The sequence below is a fragment of the Petaurus breviceps genome, unplaced genomic scaffold (genome assembly GCF_028583685.1).
Source record: "Petaurus breviceps papuanus isolate PSGF00001 unplaced genomic scaffold, PetGlider_PUasm1.0 76, whole genome shotgun sequence".
Classification (NCBI taxonomy): domain Eukaryota; kingdom Metazoa; phylum Chordata; class Mammalia; order Diprotodontia; family Petauridae; genus Petaurus; species Petaurus breviceps.
The window spans coordinates 1,937,426-1,958,089 of NW_027186473.1; the positions used below are offsets into that span (position 1 = coordinate 1,937,426).

The 20,664-nt window shown below is 35.1% G+C and overlaps 1 protein-coding gene across 2 annotated transcripts in view; it reads left to right on the plus strand.

The window, feature by feature from the left end:
- The window catches only part of SLC30A9 (solute carrier family 30 member 9), a 76,949-nt gene that overhangs the window by 49,202 nt on the left and 7,083 nt on the right, over nucleotides 1-20,664 (plus strand). For both annotated transcript variants that reach the window (XM_069105155.1, XM_069105154.1), the window contains 3 exons: nucleotides 5,686-5,851; nucleotides 11,649-11,778; nucleotides 13,240-13,353. In XM_069105155.1, the coding sequence (XP_068961256.1) occupies nucleotides 5,686-5,851; nucleotides 11,649-11,778; nucleotides 13,240-13,353 (410 nt within the window). The remainder of the gene's footprint in view (nucleotides 1-5,685; nucleotides 5,852-11,648; nucleotides 11,779-13,239; nucleotides 13,354-20,664) is intronic.

Below are 20,664 nucleotides of genomic sequence, written 5' to 3' on the forward strand. Positions count from 1 at the left end.
GTCAGGCAACTAGATTTTTATCAATTTTCCTTTTTCTTTTTTAAGCTGATTTTGAACTTTAGGAATAGATATACAGACATTTTATTATGTAGCCATTAAGAACTCTCTTTAGTCTTTGTATATCTTTTACTGCCTAGAAGTATATCTCTTGTATTTCTAAACCTAGTTAACCTCTGCCTTCATTCGCATAGCATGGTCAAATTATATGTTTGAAGATAATGCATAGAAATTCTTTTTTGTGTCAAATTTTATTTTTATTAGCAAGTAAAATTATTACTGTTTGTGTTATTATATCTTATTTAACTAACATACCAGTTATCAAATGAAAGTAATATTTTAAGTGCGAATATTAAGTACCCCACAGTTATCAAACACAATTTAATTTTATTGCATTTTTAGAAGTTATTGATAATTTTTAATATCCCATTCATTTCCCAATATGTCCCATTATATAAAGTATTTATTAAAGAATATTACCCACTAAAGAACTACTGAGAGAATGAATACGTTAGGATTTTAATAGAAATACACCCCCCCAATTGTTTCACTTATCCCCCTAATATTTAAAGTGACAATAGTATGATTAGCTTCCCTAGGTCTCCTTTTCTTAAAAATTGCTGTATCTAAATTTTTCTGTGACAGTATGCATCTTAAAACATTTTTAGGAGTGCTGCTGGAGCTTGTTCATCTAATTGCATCTTGAGGAGTTGTTTTTTGATCCAAATGATCACTTAGCCACAGTTTTTAAAAAGCTTATAATTTGTCTATGATGAACAGAACTACTTTTATTAAAGATCTTTTCTACCTGACTTAACATAAACCTTTGCAGTCAAATATATAAGAATTTCTTGCTGCTCTAGTAGTATGATTATTTCACATGAATTACATTTTAGGTTAAACATGCTGAGATAAAAATAAATACAGTGACATTTTCTGAAATTATTGACTAAAGATATCCTTAAAAGCTTTCACTAGCTCGTTTGACAAGACTTATATAAAGGTATAACCAGTACTACAAGATAAGGCATGATCAGTGTTACAAAAGGGGTGACAAAGGACTTTGGGAGTTGGCAGGAGAAACATATCACTTCTGTCTAGAGTAGATCCTGAGAGACCTGAAGGAGAGTGGTGTCCTTTTAACTGAGATTTTGAAGGATAAGTAAGATTTTCAACCATGGGGGAAGGTGGCCTCAGATAGGGAATAACTGAAGCAAAGACACAGAGATGGTAAAAATGGAAAAATAAAAATAAGTGGTGATTGTTGCAGGTTTACTAGCATGCAAAATAAATACAGATTGCTGTGAGCTAAAACTGGAAAATCGGCTTCATCCAGGCAATAGAGACACTCTGTAGTTTGTATTAGAGTAGTTAACAACTAGAGGCTGAGATGTTGGCAAAGGCAGTTGTCGTTATTGCAGTAGGTTAGGCAAAAGACATTGAAGGCCTAAACCAGGGGTGTAACATTAAGTCATTTTTCAGTTGTGTTTAACTCTTTGTGACCCCATTCGGCGTTTTCTTGGTAAAGATACTGGTAGAGTGGATTACCAGTTCCTTCTCCAGCTCATTTTACAGATGAGGAACTTAGGTAAACAGGGTTAAGTGACTTGTCCTGGGTCATATAGTTAGTAAGTGTCTGAGGCCAGATTTAAACTCATGAAGATGAATGTTCCTGATTTCAGGCCAACACTCTATCCACTGTGCCACTTAGCTGCCCAGGGATAACATTAGGAATTAAAAAGGAAAGGATCGATGTAAGAGCTGTTTTAGAGGTAGAAGTGTAATAAGACTTAGTGACGTTTGGGATCTAAGGGGTCAAATAGGGAAGCCAAAGAAGAGGAGTAGGTTTTGGCAAGGACACAGAATAAGAAGACAAATTCAGTGTTGGACACACTGTTCTTTGAGGGACATTCAGACAAAGGTGTGTCCTGTAGGCCATAGGAAAGGTAAGTCCAGAGATTTAGGAGTGTGGGCAGACTGAGAGTTTGGGGAGCCATCTTCATAGATGTGATAGTTGAATCTGTGAGTGTGAATGAAGTAACAGAGGAAGAGGGTATAGAGAGAAGAGGTTAGTGACAAAGCCTTCTTGAATGCCTGCATTGAAGTGGATAAAAGGTAGCAATAAAGGATAAAGAGAAGTGGGAAGAAAAAAAGTTAAGAGAGAACCAGTAGAATTTTGAAGGCAGGGGAGAAATAGGAAGTTCAGCATTGTCAAATGCTAGGGTCAAGAAGGATGAGGACTAGAGAGGATTCTAGGCAGATGGTGGAGTAGGTCAGAAAATTCCAGGCTTTCAAGATTTTTCCCCACAAAAGAGATAAAGTAACACCTTAAGGGTGAACAAAGTGGGGGTGGTAGTGTAAAAATGAAGAATAGGGGCACAGCGAGGCCTTCATGGGCCAATTTGAGAAGATCAGAAGAAAAATCAGGTTTGGTGTCCCTGTGAAGAATAAACACCTCCAGGCTAGCGTTTGCTTTAATAACAAGGGGCAAGCCCTGGGGTTGGTTGGTGGAAGGCTGCCTCAGCCCCAGCCATGGGAACTTTTACCCCTGGGATAGTGAGGGGAATTGGGCATGTGAGCCTGGGAAGATCGAGGGAACGTCTGCCAACAAGGAACGCCAGACCCAGCTGTGCCATGAAGAAGAGCATTGGGGGAAGAAAAGGAACCAGCACACACCAGGTGAGTGCAGAAGCAATGGAGCAGAAAGCTCATGGCTTTGGGTACTTACAGGAGGCTTTGATTCTAGGCTAGAGGGGAGAACTGAAGATCTGGGGCAAGAGGCACCATCTCCCACACCTCAGGGTAGAGGTGATTAAAAATATTAAGCTATTGCAAGAAAAATGCACAGGCAAAGGAGAAATAATCCAAACATAGAAAACTATTATGGGAACAGAGAAGACTGGGGTTACTCTTCTGAGGAGGATATTGAAGCAAAGAAACCCTTCTACCCCAAAGAGTAATGTAAAATGGTCATCTGACCCAAAAAATTTCATAGAAAATCTTAAAAAACACTTTAAAAATCAAATGACAGAGATGTCAAATCCAAGAAAAACAAGATTATGAAAGAAAAGTCAACTAGTTAGAAAAGGAGGTCCAGAATCTTAAGGAAGAAAATGACACCTTGAATACTAGAATTGGGCGAGATGAAGCCAGTAAAATTATAAGACATCAAGAAATAATTAAACAAAATAAGAATAATGAAAAAATAGAAAAGAAAGTGAAACATCTTATAAGAAAAACAACAGATCTGGAGAATAGATCAAGAAGAGAAGACAAAAATAATCATTCTAATTGAAAGCTATAATCAAAAAAAGAATCAATATATACAATAATACAAGAAATAATTAAAGAAAATTCTCCTGAAGCATTAGAACAAGGGGAGGGGAGCAGTAGAAATAGAAAAAATCCATTGCTCACCCCTTAAAAGAGATCCTATGAGGAAAATATCATACCCTGCAAAGTAAAGCATAATCCTGAATGAAAAAAAATAGACATTTGATCAACAGTCAGACCTTCACGACTGTTAAAAAAAAACACCTGAACTTAATAGAAGATTTGACCTATAAGAGCCAAGAGGAACATAAGTTAATAATAAAGACTGATTACAAGAGATTAAGTAAGGACAGACTGTTTACTTTTTACAAATGTAAAATGCAAAACTTCTAAGATACTTGTTGATAATTGGGTAGCTTATAAGAATGATTGGTGTAAACATGAGTATATTAATTTAAAAAGTAAAATCATACAATTGAGATACAAGAGAAAGGATCTGTACAAAGGAATTAGATGGGGAGGAGAGCAGGTAGTTCTGGTAACCTACTTAAATCATGAATGGGTGTAAGAGGGAACTATATATATTTATATATATTTAGAAGAGTATAACAGTCTTCTAAATTTAGAAGAAATAAAATGGTAGCAGTATAGGGAGAAGGAAGAGAATGAGGGAGGGATCTTTGGAGAGGAGGGTGAGGGCATAGGTAAGGTGTTTAGATCATTGGGAATAGGAGGATAAGGCAAGGATCTCTAGAGGGGAGGGTGGGGGAATAGGTTATGGGGCTATAGAAGGGTGTTTAGATTTATGGGAATGGGAGGATAGGGGAAGGATCCTTGGAGGGGGGTAGGCAAGTAATAGGAGGGCAAGGTAATGGGTAGAAGTAAAGTTGAGGAGGCAGGAGGGATAGGAAACGAGAGATATGCACAAACACAAAAGTAAAGATCAGAAGTAGAATGTGTTTGGGAAAGTATATGTCTACATATGTATGTATACGTGTATATATCTATAGCCATAGAGAAATATGTCTGCACTCAATTGTAGCCTTCTGGGGGGAGGGGAAAAAATAAAGAAAAAAGCACACAGCAGAGAACAACATGAAACTGACAAGGAAGCAGAGAGAAGGCGGACAGCTCTTCACACAGCACGCAGGCTTTCTGGGAATGAAAATTTAGGGTTACGGATTTTGAAGCCCCTCTTATGTGCTGTTAGGCCCATGATGTGCTTTTTTTTTCTCCTTTCTTTGCATTTAAGTTCCAGTATTTAAGTTTATGATATGTCTTTGCTTTTTTTCTCTATTCTGTATTTGTGTTCAGGTGTTTGAACCTAAAATAAAATCTTAAAAAAAGGATGAAGACTAAAGGCCATTCATAGATTTGATGTTTAGGGACGTCAGTGAGGCATTTCAAAAAGTGGTTTCAGAGTGGTGTTAGCAGAAGACAGATTACAAGAGTTTAAGGTTGTAAGGAAATGGTTAACTCCAGTATAGTATTAGGTAACTATGCAGCTTTACTTTTTAGTGCACTTTTACTAATTTCTAGGACTGCTATGAAAAATCAAAGATTGTTTAATAAATAAGCAAAGTGGAGTTTTTTTCTGTTCTATCAAAAAGGTTAAATTTGTGACTGAAAATAATCTCATCTGTATGGAATAAAACCTATTATCCCAGTCACAAAAGATTTATTAAATTTGTTGTAACAAATAAAAATGTATTTATTCGTGCTTGTGTTGGTTATCTGAATATTTCCTATATATTCGTAGATTGTAAAAGTAGGAAAGTAGTTATTTTCTTAAACTTCTGGGTTTTCTCATGATAATTTTATACTGCAAAGGAAGAAGAAATGATATGTTGCTAATAAGTGTTCAAAGAAATTTTCACCCTCAGTATTGTTAATATTTATGTTGTGTATTTTACCGGAAAGTGTTTTCATCTGTCTCCCCACAAAGTAAGAAATAGATCCATACTGATGAATTCTTATAACTCCTTTTTGCAAAATTCTTGAAGCTGTAGGAACCCCATTTATGATAAAATTGTACCTTTTAGTGAATTTCATTAAAACAGTTTACTTAGGAAATCAGGAATGAACTTTGTATCACCTAGTTTCCTATAGCAGCTTTATATTTATATATATTTATACTTCTATAGTAGAAAGATTCAGAGTTAGAAGGCTAGGGTTCTGGTATTTACTCGACATCCACCTTAAGCACTTTGACTCTCACCTTCCTCATTTGTAAAATGGGAGCATCAATATTCACATTGTCCCAGGGATATGAAGAAAGTGGTTTTATAGAACTTATAACATTCTATAAATTTAAATTGTTTCATCTTTTGTACCCTGAACTCCAGTGACACAAAGGGTAATTTGTCTGACAATATAAGGTGATAAATTTACTAATTTAAAATACACTTTATTTAGGCAATCCAGTCTATGACAGCCTGGGTTCTTTAGGTGTGGGAACCTTATTAGGAGCAGTATCAACGTTTCTCATCTACACAAACTCAGAAGCACTTTTAGGGAGATCAATCCAGCCTGAGCAAGTTCAGCGCCTGACTGAACTATTGGAAAATGACCCATCCGTAAGGTAAGAATTCTTTTATTAGGTCTAGCAAATTTTATATTTTTAAACAAAGTAAAAAATGGGGAAAATATATCCATATATATTTATATTTTGAACCATTAATTACAACATTTTTGAGAGACTGTAGAACCTCATTGCTTAGAGCTTTTAATAAAATTTTCTGAAATGGTCTAGGCCAAGAGTGGGGAACCTTTTCAAGTTGGGGAAACTTTTCAATTTGGAAGACTGCATTAATATTTAGCCATAATCAAATAAGGCTGCATTCATGAAACTTCAGTTAGATTTACTTAAAAATGTGCATTATTTTGTAAAGATGTAACTACTATGTATTTAATAATTTCAAAAATGAAAACTGTTAATTTTAAAGTTTTAACTAACCTTTTAATAACTTTGTTGTGTCTGCTTTTTGTTGGAAAGCATTTGAATATTTTGTTGCAGCATGGAGGGCCACAGTTTCAGTTGATCCTCTATACAGATATCAGTCACTTGCGACCTTAAGGGCATCTTGATTTGGGTTAGGTAGGAGAATGTAAATTCACAGCAATAATTGGTTGAAAAGCAAGAAATCATTTTTTTTGGCCTGAGGTGTGGGTATTGTACTGCATCTTTCTGTATTTCAGTTGGATCTTTCTTAGTATCAGAAGTGACTTTAAAATGTCATTTGCTGAGAGCTCAATCAATTCAATCTGTAGTTCTGTAGGTGCCTTGATGATATCAACTAGGTGAGACTGAAATGCTAATTTGAGTGTGTTTTCATGATTCTCAAAGTCAGTGAACCTTTCATTGTATTCTCCAATTAATAGGTCTATAGCAGCTGCATATTCTTCAAATGATTTGCATATATCATCCTGCTCATCAGTTAACTTTGCTAAGTGAGGAAAATGTTTATCTGAAATTTCCTTTTGAAGAAATATTTTGACAAAAGAGAACTTTTTTCAAAATGCTTGGATTTTTTGCCACATATATATATATAGACTTAGTTTTATTTTGCCAAGAAATATTCAAGTCATTTGATATCAAGTGATTTGATATCACACAGAAATGTAGCATTCCTATAGAACTCTTCTTTCAATAATTCATATTGCTGGTTCTGTTCATCATAAAATTTAACTATTTATTCTTATGCAGATAAAATTTTGGCTAATGCCTGTCCCAGCGATAGCCAGTGCACTTTAGAATGATACAGCAGATCCACACTGAATGCCTTGTCGTTCAGCTTTAGCATGTTGTGAAACTGATGATGCTGTGTTGCATTTGTGTGAATATATATGGTTAACAATACTTGTAACTTATTGAAAAGTGTCACTTAAAATAGCTTTAGCACAGAGATTTTACTGATGCAAGATGCAATGAAAAGAAATGAGAGCATCTGGATCTGTTAATGCTTTTTTTTATCTGCACAGTAAATCCTCTTGTTTTCTTGTCATGGAACATGCTCCATATTTACATACACTCACTAAATTTACCAAATTCAGTCCAACTTCTTGACCATTATCTGAAAACTGTTGAAGATATCTGTTCCCTCTATTCTCTTCATAAGAGTGTCCAAAGCAAGTAACTCTTCGTAGCAAAGAAAACCTTCTGTTATGACCCCAAATGAAGTATTAAACCTATGCTGAGTCAGTAGTATCAGTTGATTCCTCCAAAAAGATTGAATAGTATGTTTTCCTTTTGAGCTATTGTGTGAGGTTGTTCTGTTAAGTTGAAGGCTAATTCATGTTGCATATCAGTTATGGTTCTCCTTGAAAAAGGCAGTTGTTTGTACTTTGAAACATTACTGGGGTCTAAGCATCCTATAACTTTGACAGTACATTCTTTCAGAATTTGTTCATCACTGAATGGCTGCCTTTTTTTCCAGATTATATAAGTACTTTATAAGTTTCTTCTGTGGCATTATTTCCAGGTCTTGTTGCTGCTTGAATGAACTGTCTTTGCTTTTGCTTTTAATCTTTCAGTTTCTGCAATACAGCCTTTTGCACCTTTCCCACTTATTTAAAATATTTGTGGTCCTTATGAGTGTTATAATGCTGATGAGCATTGAATTTCTTTAATGTTGACAATGCAGTATCACAAAGCAAGCAAATCATCTTTAGCAGAAACAAGATAGTATTACAGTTCCCAGTTCTCATTAAAAAAAAATCTGTTTTCTTCCTTCAGAATTCTCTTGGTCTTCTTTGACATTAAGAGCTATTAAGCAGACAAAATTAAAAATTACTGTGGAATTAGCTGTGGAACGATTCACAAATTCCACTTTATAGAGAAACACAGTGCATCATTGTCAAAAGACTGGCATACTCAGCCCCCATCAAATCTCATCAACCAGCCTCATGTGGTAGTGGTGCCAGTCAGACAGGGGAAGTTAGAACTAAAGAATCAGTGTAGCAGCTGGCAGTTTAGCCCTTATGGTTTGTTAATGTTCTAATTATGTTGCTCAATCTAGGAGGATTATTTTGTTGAAACTTATTTTATCCTTTGGTATTTTAAATAAGTTCATTTTAAAAATAAAATAAAATGATAAAAAACAAACAAAATATATTAATAAAAGCAAAAGGATTTGTTCTGTAAAATTTGGATTCAGTCAAAAAGCTGTTTTGAGCTGTAAGAGTTTAAGGTATCGTCCCAGTAGTGAGATGTGTTTCGTAGCTAAGTACTGAGAAGCTTATCACCTGTTGGTTGGTCATTAAATGATGTATTCTTTGGGCATGGTAACCCATGAAACAATCAAACAAAAAAATGAAATTGTCCTTAGTTTTGTGTGGCCCCATATGAATCTATAGTAATATTGACAGGGTAGTGTGAAAGGGTGATTAGAATCATGTAACATTAATTTTATTATTGATGCATTAAATGTTTATTGATTGTTAAGTGAGATGAGTTGTCCAATGATCAGTTAGTTGATATACCACTGGAAGAACTGATCCATATCAATATTTCTAAATGAAATCTGACAATCTAAGATAATTGCAGATAAATGAAAGGTTGGCTCACAGGTTCTCTTTAGGAAACAAGAGGTGGCATATTGGTTTTATCATGTACCCAAAGGCAACAAGTAACATCGTTTCGTAAAACACTTGGTACTCTTGCTTGCCTTATATATGTTGAGTATATAAGCAAAACAAACAAACGAACATTATTAATATAATGACAGCTTATTTACTAATACATTATTGGTGAGGCTGTGAATTGATCCAGCTGTTAAAGAACACTTTGAAATTGTACAAAAATTGAGTTACTAAATTGTTCATACCTTCTACCCAGTGATCCAATAGAAGGTCAGTGTCAGAAAGCATATCTGTTATTTATTTATTTGTTTGTTTTATATATATTTTAAAGCAGTTGGGGTTAAGTAGGACTCAGCCATCAGGTGGGGGAGCTTTCATCCCAAACGCTGGGGTTTTCTCAGCTGCCGGAGGTATTAGATGGGTGCCCTCTTTGAGTATCAAAAACGAAATCAGTCAGTATGATGATGAGATTTTAGGTATCATGTTTCAGGTATGATGTTCCTTGTAGACAGAACCAAGCAGAGCTGCTGAGGAAGATGGAAAGTTACCTGGAGGTATAACATAAATATATGTTGTTTTGTTAGCTGTAAAATAGAAATATGCCTTTCTTTTAGTAAACAGATTCCAAAATAAGTTTTAAAGTTAAAATTCTAAAAACTGAATTTAACTTTAGAGGAAGTAAAGCACCTCGATTGGTGTTAACAAATTACTTGGTTTATGTTCTGAGCTCTGTCCAACCTTGAAGTAAATGCAATTACTTAGATGGATTGAGAATGGTTTGTAGATGGGAGTTGTATAGTGTTAAATTCAATATTAGACTTGGTGACTTAATCAATCAAAATGAAAAAATCTATGATGGTGCCTTCAGGAAATCCAAATAATTACTGTGTAAAATGTTGAGAGGTTGTCTTTGTAATGGTGTAGTGAGAAAGCACTTCTAAGTAGACCTTCAGCACACATGTTTTTAAAGCAATGAAATCAATTATTATAATTCAGTAAGAATGCCCGGCCCTGTCACAACTGTTCTTGCTGTTCATGTCATGAGAGAGATGATAATAGGCACTGTTTCAAATGTTTATACTGCTTTTTTTTTTCAGGTCTTTTTTACCTGGTAATAAACTAAATTGAAGAAGTCAATATCTAGTAAACTGTTATTGAATTAAAATACTGGATGAATTTGATAATCTTTGGTTAAGAATCAAGATTCATGAGTTTCTTTTAAAGAGGGAATGATGAATATATGCCTTAGTGGTGATTTTATGTATATTTTTGTGCAGTTTTATATCAGAATTTAGTCTGTATGTATGCGGGTCTCAATTAAAAAAAAAGGTATTTCAGAACATGTTCTAATATTATCTGTTACTTAAATGTTTGTATAGATAATAGCAAAAACTATTTTAGGCTGTTGCATGAGAAATAGTTAAAATATTTTATGTAAATTTTTAATACAAATAAGATTTTCTTTTCTGAGGACCCTGTATTACTTGTCCAATGATGAATATTAAATCATCCATTCTTTTTCTCACACTAGATATCTGGTAAATACAGCATCTATCCTCCCCCCTTTTTTTTTAACAGATAAGTCAATTTGGGCTTTGATGTTCAACAACCTCAGGAGCAAGTCATATCAATAACTTGTCATATCAGTGACAAATCCAGTAGTAGTATATTCTCATCTGGTTTTTCTAATAAGTAGATTGTATTGCCTTCAGTGTTATTCTACACGAGGAATACTTTTATTAAAAAATTACATTTATTTTTTATTACATTTTAAGTTCCAACTGTCTCCCTCCCTACCCCACACAGGAGAAGGCCACCATCTGACACAGATCTATTTATCTACCTATCTATCTGTAAAACCATACTATGCATTATCAGTTCTTTTTGTTTATCAATTATTTCTCTGGAGATAGTATCTTCCTTCATAAGTTCTTTTTAGTTGATTTGAATATTTATAATACTCAGAATAGTTTAGTTCTTCAAAGTCATTTTTTGAACTGTCTTGCTATTATTTGTATCCAAAGTTCTTTTGGTTCTGGAATACTTTTTAAATTAATTTTTTCTCCCAAAAGATTCATTTTCTTTTCCTCCAACTCTTTCTAACACTAATGAGAAAGGACTTTTCCTACCCACTCTTCACTCCCCCAGTCCTGTGTTACAAATATACATAGGCAAAACAAATTCCAACATTGGCCATGGCGCATGTATATGTATATGCACACGTATACATATGCGTACATATGTGTGTGTATGTGAACTCTGAGTATTTGATCTACTTTAAATGAAAGATCAGCTGTGGGATTTTTTTTGTATAAAAACAAGTGTCCTAGAAGAAAATGATATTCTAAAGAGATGCTTGTCTTGTGGTATTCTGGATAGAGGATTGGACTTAGAATCAGGAAGACTTGGGTTCACATCCTGTCTCTGACCCATGCTAGCTATGTGACCATCAGCAAGAGAAGAAAGCATGGTAACTTTTAGGATAGAAACCACATATAGTTTAATAAGTTCAGTCTGGGTTATGTGTAAGATCTATACAAATGATTGTATAGATTATTAGCCAGATTTTTTTCTTTTAAGTACCTACCTAATGCAAAACAAACTAAACAGATAGAATACTTAAAACAAAAGTCTGAGCACTTGCAAAATGAGAAGAGGTCAAAGGGCACTTACCTGTGAGTGCTGTCAACCCCGTTAGGTGACTCATCACTGGGTAAAAAGAGAATTCTAGGCTTATAATTAATTACCTTTTAAAAGTTTGTGTTTCTAAATGTGTACATATGTTTGCTTGCTCTTAGGGCCATTCATGATGTTAAAGCCACAGACCTGGGAATGGGTAAAATTAGATTTAAGGCTGAAGTAGATTTTGATGGGAAGGTTGTTACCCGGTCTTATTTGGAAAAACAGGACTTTGACCAGTTGCTGCAAGTAAGTTACTTAAAAATTCTCATGTAACTTTTTTTTTCTTATGATCAAGTCTGTGTTAAAAATTAGAAATAAATAAAATTTAATCTTTTTTAGGAGTTCAAATCCTTTTAGTTCTTAGTTTATATCATAGAAATTTGATAGATGTCAGTTCATTTGCATTATTGGTAAAATGTGGTATTCTTGGGTCTGGAAGTGAAGACACCCTGCTGAAATGATAGAAAATGTGGAGGTCAGTGGAGAAAAAAATGACAACAAAAATTTCTTTCATCATAGATAGTATAAGTATACTCCTGGATTCTAGATTAAGAGAGGAAAGGTTCTTTGAAGACACTGGATAGAGAAAGGAACTAAACCTATAATTTCATTGTTGTAATGAACTCCTGGATGAGGAAATTCTACTGATGTAGGTTGACAACTTTCTCTGCACGGTATATAACCTTAGAGAGCTGCCTACAGCACTGAGGAGTTACGTGACTTTCCCAGGGTCTCACAGGGCAACACCTGTCTTCCTGACTCTAGAATTTAATCCTTTATCCAGGGTTGTGCATTTGAAAATAAAACTTGGGGTATATATGTCACTTTAAAAGTACTAGATCCTGTTTTCCTTAAACACAAAGTTAATACCTAGGATTTGAATTCATTGCCTACTTATGTTTTCATTTTACTCTTTTACCCCAGGACAAATAGCCTTTTATTTTAAAGAGTATTTTGCTTTGTGTGCTACAGAATACGGAGTATTTTGCAGTTATAGAAAGAGATAGTAAGGACCATTGTTTGAAGTAACAAGAAAGGGATAGTTCCCTTTTTAAAGCATGTGGCCACAGTCTATTTGCCACATGCAAGGATAACAAACAGGCTAGTTACCATTGGCATGCCCTTCACCTCACTTTGAGAGTTGTCGACTGGCCCTACTTAGAAGATGGAGCACTTGATTAGTATCTCCCTATTCTTCTGTATTGAAGGAGTTCAGAGCCTTGGTAGCATATATACAAAGGTTGCTTCTCCCTGCTCTATGGAATAAAAGGACACATAATATGCTGAAAAAGGAAATAGATTCTTGGGAATTAAACAAAAATAAAAAGTTATGTTGAGAGTTTTTTGCATATTTAATGTATTAGAAATTAATCTTCGTTTTTATATACTTCCTACTTTTCCTTATCCTGACTGACTTTTGAACAAAAGATCATTAATTATAAGCAAAAACTGGATTAACATTTTTCCAGTATGCTACAATTTTGTCAGAGCAAATTTTGTTTGAGATAAGTGTTTCCTTGGGTAGGCCTTAACATATTTTGTTATGGGAAGATCTTAATTAGAATTTTGATTTTTTAATATGACTAATATATAGATATGTTGTTAAAGAGAGAATCATGCGTTTTTGATAACTTCCAATTCTTTGCTTATAACTGTGACTTTTAAAAATAGTTTTTCCCTATTTTTTCCTTTAATTTTCTTTTGCAGGAAATTCAGGAAGTAAAGACTCCTGAGGAATTAGAAATCTTTATGCTTAAGCATGGTGAAAATATTATTGATACTCTAGGAGCTGAAGTAGATCGACTTGAGAGGGAGCTGAAGGTAAGATGTATTTAAGGGTAGATACTTAGCAATCACTAACAATCTTGAATTTGGATTAAAAAGACCTGGGTTCATTCAAATCCTGACTGCCATTTAACTTTGTGACCATAGGCAAGTCACTTTGGGCCTCAGTTTCTTCATCTGTAAAATGAGAGGATTGGATGAGATGATTTCTCAAGAGTCCTTCCATCTCTAAATCCTGTGATGCTTCAACTTTACAGAATAAATCCACTTTATAAAAGTATTTATTCTGTAAAATTTGACTCAGTCAAAAGTTCGCACCCACCCCACTCTTGGTTTGGTCTAGCTCTTCTGAGTGATTCTAGACCTGATAGAGGAGGTTTTGCAGAGTTCTAGGCCTTGATGAGATCAGTACAGAGTCATCTGTGAAAAGGTACATCTAGAGACCCTGTCTATAAGGAGTCGTTCCTTTGAACCGGGTTAGACATGATCCACAATGATGATTTTTGACAATAATAGGATCACAGATTTAGAGCTTGAGGTTCATCTGGTCCAACCCTTACATTTGATGGAGTAATCAGAGGCTCATACAGGTCATGTGACTGGCCCAAGTTTGCACAGTGAGCAAAGTCAGGCTCAAACTGAGGCATTCTGACCCCAGATCCATTCCTTTTTCTACTGTGCCATGTTGACTTAAAGAGATGCCTATTTTCTATCTTGTTTGATATCAGTAAATGAGATGACTGGAGAAAAATTTCTTTGTGTTGGCAGCTAACAGAGAATCTTATATGATCTTAAAATGCATGAAAGATATCCTATCAGAGGAGAGCCTTTCATTTACCAACATTCCTTAATTTTTTGTAGTACATAGTAAATACAGTGATTGCTTGTATTCCTTACATTTGCTACTCATTTATACAGAAAATAATTTGTGATAACCTCCTAGTTTTCTTATTTTTTATTTTATCAAGGATACCTTCAATAAACTTATACTATATAAATGTACTATTTCACTTGGTGACCTCTATAGATTGAAGATCTCTCTGCTGATGATTGTTAGATATACTTATTGAGCTCTAATCTGTCTCTTGATTTTCATTCTCATATCTGAGATGCCTGTTATACATCCTGTAGATGTCTTTTTAAACTCAACATATAGCCAGCATCATACTTATCTTTTCTCCCTAAACCTTCCCCTCTTTCTAACTTCCTTATTGCTGTTGAGGATACCCACATCCTTCTGACTCACAACCTAGGTACCATCCTTAATTCCTTAATCTTGACTCCTATCCAGTCTGTTGCCAGGGCTTGTAGATTTTAGCTTTGTATCATCTCTAGTATCTGCCCCCTTCTCTCCTCTGACACTGCCATGATGCTGGTGCAGGCTATCATCATGCCATACCTATTGCAGTAGCTTTGCATTCTTCCCACAATCTATCCTCCATTCAGCTTCCAAAATGATTTTCCTAAAGCACAGGTTTGACCATGTCAAACTCCCTGCTCCAATTCAGTAAACTCCACTGGCTTCCAGGTTTAAATGTGACATCTTCTGTCTGTTTGGTGTTTAAAGTCCTTTATAACCTGCTTTTCCAGTATTTTTACATCTTACAACCTTCCCCCATCTTTCCCCTCCTTCCTTACCTCTCTCCTCTACAATTCACTGTCACTAGTCTCCTTGATGTTCCTTACACAAAGCAGTCAATCTCTAACTCCATATACTTTAACAAGCTGTCTCCCAGGCCTGGTATTCTCTTCCTCATCTCTTTCTCCTGGGTCCCATGGCTTTTTCAAATCCCAACTAATGGGCAGAGCCAAGATAGTGGAGTCAAAACAGGAGCTTGCTTGAGTTCTTCCCCCAGACACTTCCAAATACTTGTGAAAAAGGACTCCAAACAAATTTTAGAGCTACAGAAGCCACAAAATGACAGAGTGAAACACATCTCCAGCTGAAGACAGCCTGGCAGGTTGACAGGAAGGATCTGTTACATTGGGCTGGGAGTGGAGCACAGTCCTGCATGGACAGCGCCAGCACAGACTGGGCCAGAACAGGCCTCAGGGGACTGAGTCATGGCAACTGTGGTGGTTTCCAGACTTTTCAGCCCACAAACACCAAAGACAAAGTAGAAGGACAGTGGGGTAACTCTGTTGGACCTGGGTGAGAGAAGAGCACAGTCTAGGTGTAGCCCCAGGATGGCAGAGGTGGCTGCTGCAGGAGCAGCAGCACCTGCTTCCAGGCCCCCAGATTGTGGGAGGATCCAGTGGCTGATTATAGGGCAATGGCAGGATTCTTTTTGCTGGTGCTGAGGCAGGATGCTCTTGCTTTGCCCTGCTTGGATCTGGGTTGCAGTCTTGGGGGTGGGGGGAAATCCCAACAAATATCCTACCTTTTACAAGCTCTTTCCTGATATCCTTTAAGTATAGTGTCTTTTCCTTGTTGATTATCTACAGTCTCTCTTATCAAGATCTTTTTTTTAAAGTAATTGTTTGCCTCTTGGCTCCCCCATTAGACTGTGAGCTCCTTGAGAGCAGGGACTTTTTTTTTTTTTTTTTTTGCCTTTCTGCGCATCCCCATGCATAGTACCTGGTACGTAGTAGGTTCTTAATAAATGGCTGTTGAGTGATTGGTTGAGTTATCTGATTCTTAAAAATATTTTTTCAATTAGTCAAGCAGTTAGGTATTTAATTTATTAAGTGCTTAGTAGGTACCAAGCAATATGCTTCCTACTGGTGATATAAATATAAAGAATTAAGACAGTTTGAGGAGCAGCCTATATTCTTTTTATTTAAAAAAATTAGCGATTTTTTTCTTTTTGTTTAAATTTCTCCGTGTGTTTTATCCCTTCCTCTATTTGAGAGTGTCATCCCACATTTAAAAAAATGTAAAAGAAAAATAAGGATGAGGAGGAAAAAAAATCAGTAAAACTTATCAAGCTACTGAAAAAACAAATCTGACAATACATGCAGTATTCCATACCCATGGATACCTCTTGCCCCCAGCTTCTTTGAAGTAGTGGGATTGAGGTAGGAGATTTTTTCTTTGGGGATAAGCTTGTTTTTTGTAATTTCAGAACATTTATTTTTAATTTTTTCCTTGTTGTTGTCATTGTATATTGTTTCCTTGGCTCTATTTGTTTCACTTTGTATGAGCTAATATAAATCTTTACATTAATCGTCTTCATCTTTTCTTACAGCACAGTAATATTTCATTATATTTGTGTACTATAGGTGTTAAGGTGCTTATATTCTAATGGGAAAGTAGACGTATAAATCAGTATTTGTTGATGTCTTATTTCCTTTTAAAAAAAAGTATTTTCATCTGTGATTTTCTCATTCTATTGGTAGTGCTCACTTTTCTTTGAGATATCTTGAAAGTTCATCCCCAAATGCCTGAAAATGGTCTTACCTCCATCCCTCACACAGTTTGATCTTCATCATGCACTATTTCCAGTTTTATATCCTTCCTGAAATTCTTTATATCCACTTTCTCATCTAGTACAACAAGGTGGCTGAGTACAAAAATTTTGCTGTTATCAGTGATTTGATATTTGCTGTGGAAACATTGACAGATTCCGTTTTTTTATGTTAACAAAGACTCCTAGTTGTATCCATAGTCGATGCTCTCAGGATGATCTTAGTTTGGTCTTTTGCCAAGTTTTCTACAGGCTTATTTCCTCTACATTACTTACCACTGTTTTATTAGGCTCTACTGTTCTGACTTTTCTGTTGTTGATCTTTCATTCAAACAAATAGATTGTGTTTGCCCGCTGAAGTGTTTTCCTAGTTCATTTAAGCCCTTCTAATGGCTTCTGTTTTATATTGGATACATTTTTCCAGGAAATAAGTTAAGCTAAAATCAGTATCTTTTTTTAAAATCAGGTTTATAAGAGTTAAAAGCTTGTTTTTAAATAGATTTGATGGAGCTCTTGTACTTTGTAGACTGCCTTCTCATCTTTATCCTCCTCATATGGGAGGTTGATTTTTCCCTTTGTCTAGTCAGTGATCTTGACGATGCACAGACAACCATATCTGTTATTGATGGTAAACCTTTATCTGTTAAGATTTAGAAAATAAAATCAGTTTTGTGCCATGTTCTTCCAAGTCTCTTTCTAAAAATAATATTCACATTATATAGTCGGGACATTCCTGAGTATACTAGGTATGGAGTTCTTTGATTATGTAGTGCCTTGTACATAATAGGTCTGTCATAAATGCCTTTGAATTTCTTAACTCCAAATCATATTTTCCAGTATTTTTTTTACTGACCTTTTGCCATAACTTCATATTCTATTTATTTATTTGAACTTTTTAATTTTCATTTATATTTTTAATAAATAGCATTTTTCCCATTTCATGTAAATATTTTATTTCATTAAATATTTTCCAGTTTCACTAAAATTTTTTTAACATTTATTTTTAAAAAGTTTCAGTTCCAAATTCTTTTCCTCCCTCTGGCCTGTCTCTCACCCCTTAAGAACAAGGCAAACAGTATGGTTTTGGTTTCATATGTATATAGGAAGTCATACAGAACATTTCCATTCCATATGAGTCATACTCCTTTTGGACATCACTGAGAATCAAACTGTAAGTAAATTTGCCTTGGAGAATTTTGTAAAGTTCTTTATAGATTTTCTCTTTTACTTCATCCTTTTCAGCAAATGGTAGGTAATCTAGACTTATCTTCATGGTTTTCTTTTTTAAAAAAACAAGACTGCATGAAAATATATGTTAATAGTTATAGTACATAATGATTCCAATACTAGCGTGATACTAATAACAGCAACAGTAATAGACGGCATTTATCATGTGCTTTGTATATATTATATTATTTAATCCTTACAACACTGAGACTTGGTTTTACAAAGAAACCAAGTCTCCAACTTGTCCGTAGTTACACAGCTATTAAGTGATAACATGATTCAAACCCATTTCTCTCATGACTTCATTGTTGTCTTTTTGCTTATATTTATCATGAGCACTGCAGAGTAAGGTAGTTAAAAGTGTTCCTTATTTCTTATTGCCTTTGGGCATGCAATGAGCCAACTCAGTTAAGTCTTTTATTTACCTTCCCACAAAGAACCCTTCTGTTTCACTGCATCTTCTGGCTCATTTATAGAAAGAATGTCAATATGGATGTGGCTAAATTTTTCTGGTAGAGTATAAATTTTTAAGTCATTGGACAAAATTTTTATTTAGAATATCAGTAATTAAATTAATGCTTATGGATGTTTCAAAATCTGTATGATTATTTTTACCTTTTGACTCTTTTCCACTACTCTGCTATTGCTTCTTTAGACCTAGAAGTGGTCTGCCTAGGCCTGAGGGTTATTTAATATTTTTATCTTCCTCCTGGATATTTTCTTTTATAAATAAATGAAATGTTTTCATATTTGCTTGAGAAATGTAAAAACCTTTAGTTATATTTTAGTAAAATATTAGAAAGGACAGAATTTGACTGAATATATATATATATTAATATTGCTTTTATTTCATTTGACAAGGTTTTTAGTTTTACGGTTTGTCTCTGTTCACTTGGAGAGCATACTACTTATTCATGATAGTTTCACTGAAATACCTGATTAATTTTTCTGAAATATGGTCCAATGTTCTCGAAGGTGTCATTTCATTTATGAGCACTTGAGTTTGAGGATAGGTGTAATGAGAAGTCACTTTTAAATGGTTTTAAACCTCTAGTTAATATTTCATGTGGACACATTCCCCATGAATGGTAGATTGCTGTTCCCTTGCTTTTTAAAAGAATTTTGTTTCAAGCTAAAAGGGGAAAAGTAGTATGTGGCATGATCCTTGTTTCTTAGACTGCAGTGTGATGGGGAATTCTCCCCAGCAATGTAGATTGCAGCTCATCCATGCCTGCTTATCATGTACAGCTCTCATCCATATCCTCCCAAAAGTTTGCTACAGGCAGTCTGCCCGACATGCTGTAGCTTTTCTTCACTTTCTCCCAATATCACAAGTGGAACATACTGGCTATCCACCAGTAATCCCTTCTTTACCGTATGCCCAGGCCATCTTCTCTTACTGCTCCACAATTAATTCTTTTATTACATTCTTTATACTTTCTGTTCTTTGGAGTTTCTCATTGGTTATGTCACAACCTCTTTACACCTACCCTCTGCCTTCTCATTGCCCTCTGGGTGATATTCTTGAGTTCTTTTTTTTTTTTTTGCCTTTTGGAGGGCAATTAGGGTTAAGTAACTTGCCCAAGGTTACATGGCTAGTTTTTTTGTGTGGGTGTTAAGTGTCTGAGGCCGGAACCGAGCTCGGGTCCTCCTGACTCCGGGGCTGGCGCTTTACTCACTGCGCCACCTAGCCACTCCTATTCTTGAGTTCTTTAGAGGTTGTGATGTTCCAAGTCTTGTTGTCATAGAGCAGTATCAGTAAAATTTTGTATTGAATAATGATGGGGTGCTTGGGTTCATTAAAGGTTGTGTATAATTTCTTTAAAATAATCCAGCCCATTCTCCTCTTCATCTCTGGTTTATTGTTCACTTCTGTTATCTATCACAAGATACACACACATACATACATATACACATAATATACCTATACATGCATATATACATACATGCTTACATACATATATGTTTATATATAAAAAATGCTGGACAAGTTCTATAGGATGTCTGTTTATGTTGAAATCTGTATAACATTCTTCTGGCTAAACTCCTTTGAATGATAACAAATCTATTCCAGGAGACTCTGCAATGTTTTGGCCCGATGCAGTTAACACAGGGTCATGCAAATAGCATATGGAGAGTTTCACCATCTGTAGGGATTCCTTCTTTGACCTAGACTTTCTGTGTTAGCTTTCTTTCATTGCAGTGACAAATGCTTGTGGCAGACTTACATCTCACCTCTTTATGATGCTTATCAACAAAAGGTAATTGAGTTGGGTTATTTCTCCTCTTGCTTCTTCCATGGAATCTTGAATGATCTTGATTTATGGATGGAAGATAGCTTGTAAAAGAGCCTGAATGCACAGTGAGATCTTAAAATTCTCTGCATCATTCAGTTAGTTGAAGTATGGTAAATATGTGATCCATTGTTGAAGACTCTGAAAACCTGCTTGTTCTCTACTCATGCCACAATTGAAAATATTCCCAATTCACACATAGATGACTCTTGAAGAGATTTTGTATAAGTAGGAGAGTAGGAATATACATTGATATTAGTTGATGTTTCCTTGGTGATTTCCTGGATGATTTCTTTGTTTGGAAATCAGTAAGATCCAAGGTTTTTTCCATTTTTGGTATCTTCATTTTTCATAAATATCTTGCAAATTCACCCTTCAATGTCCTCACAATTGTATCACTTCTAACACAGATCAGTGCT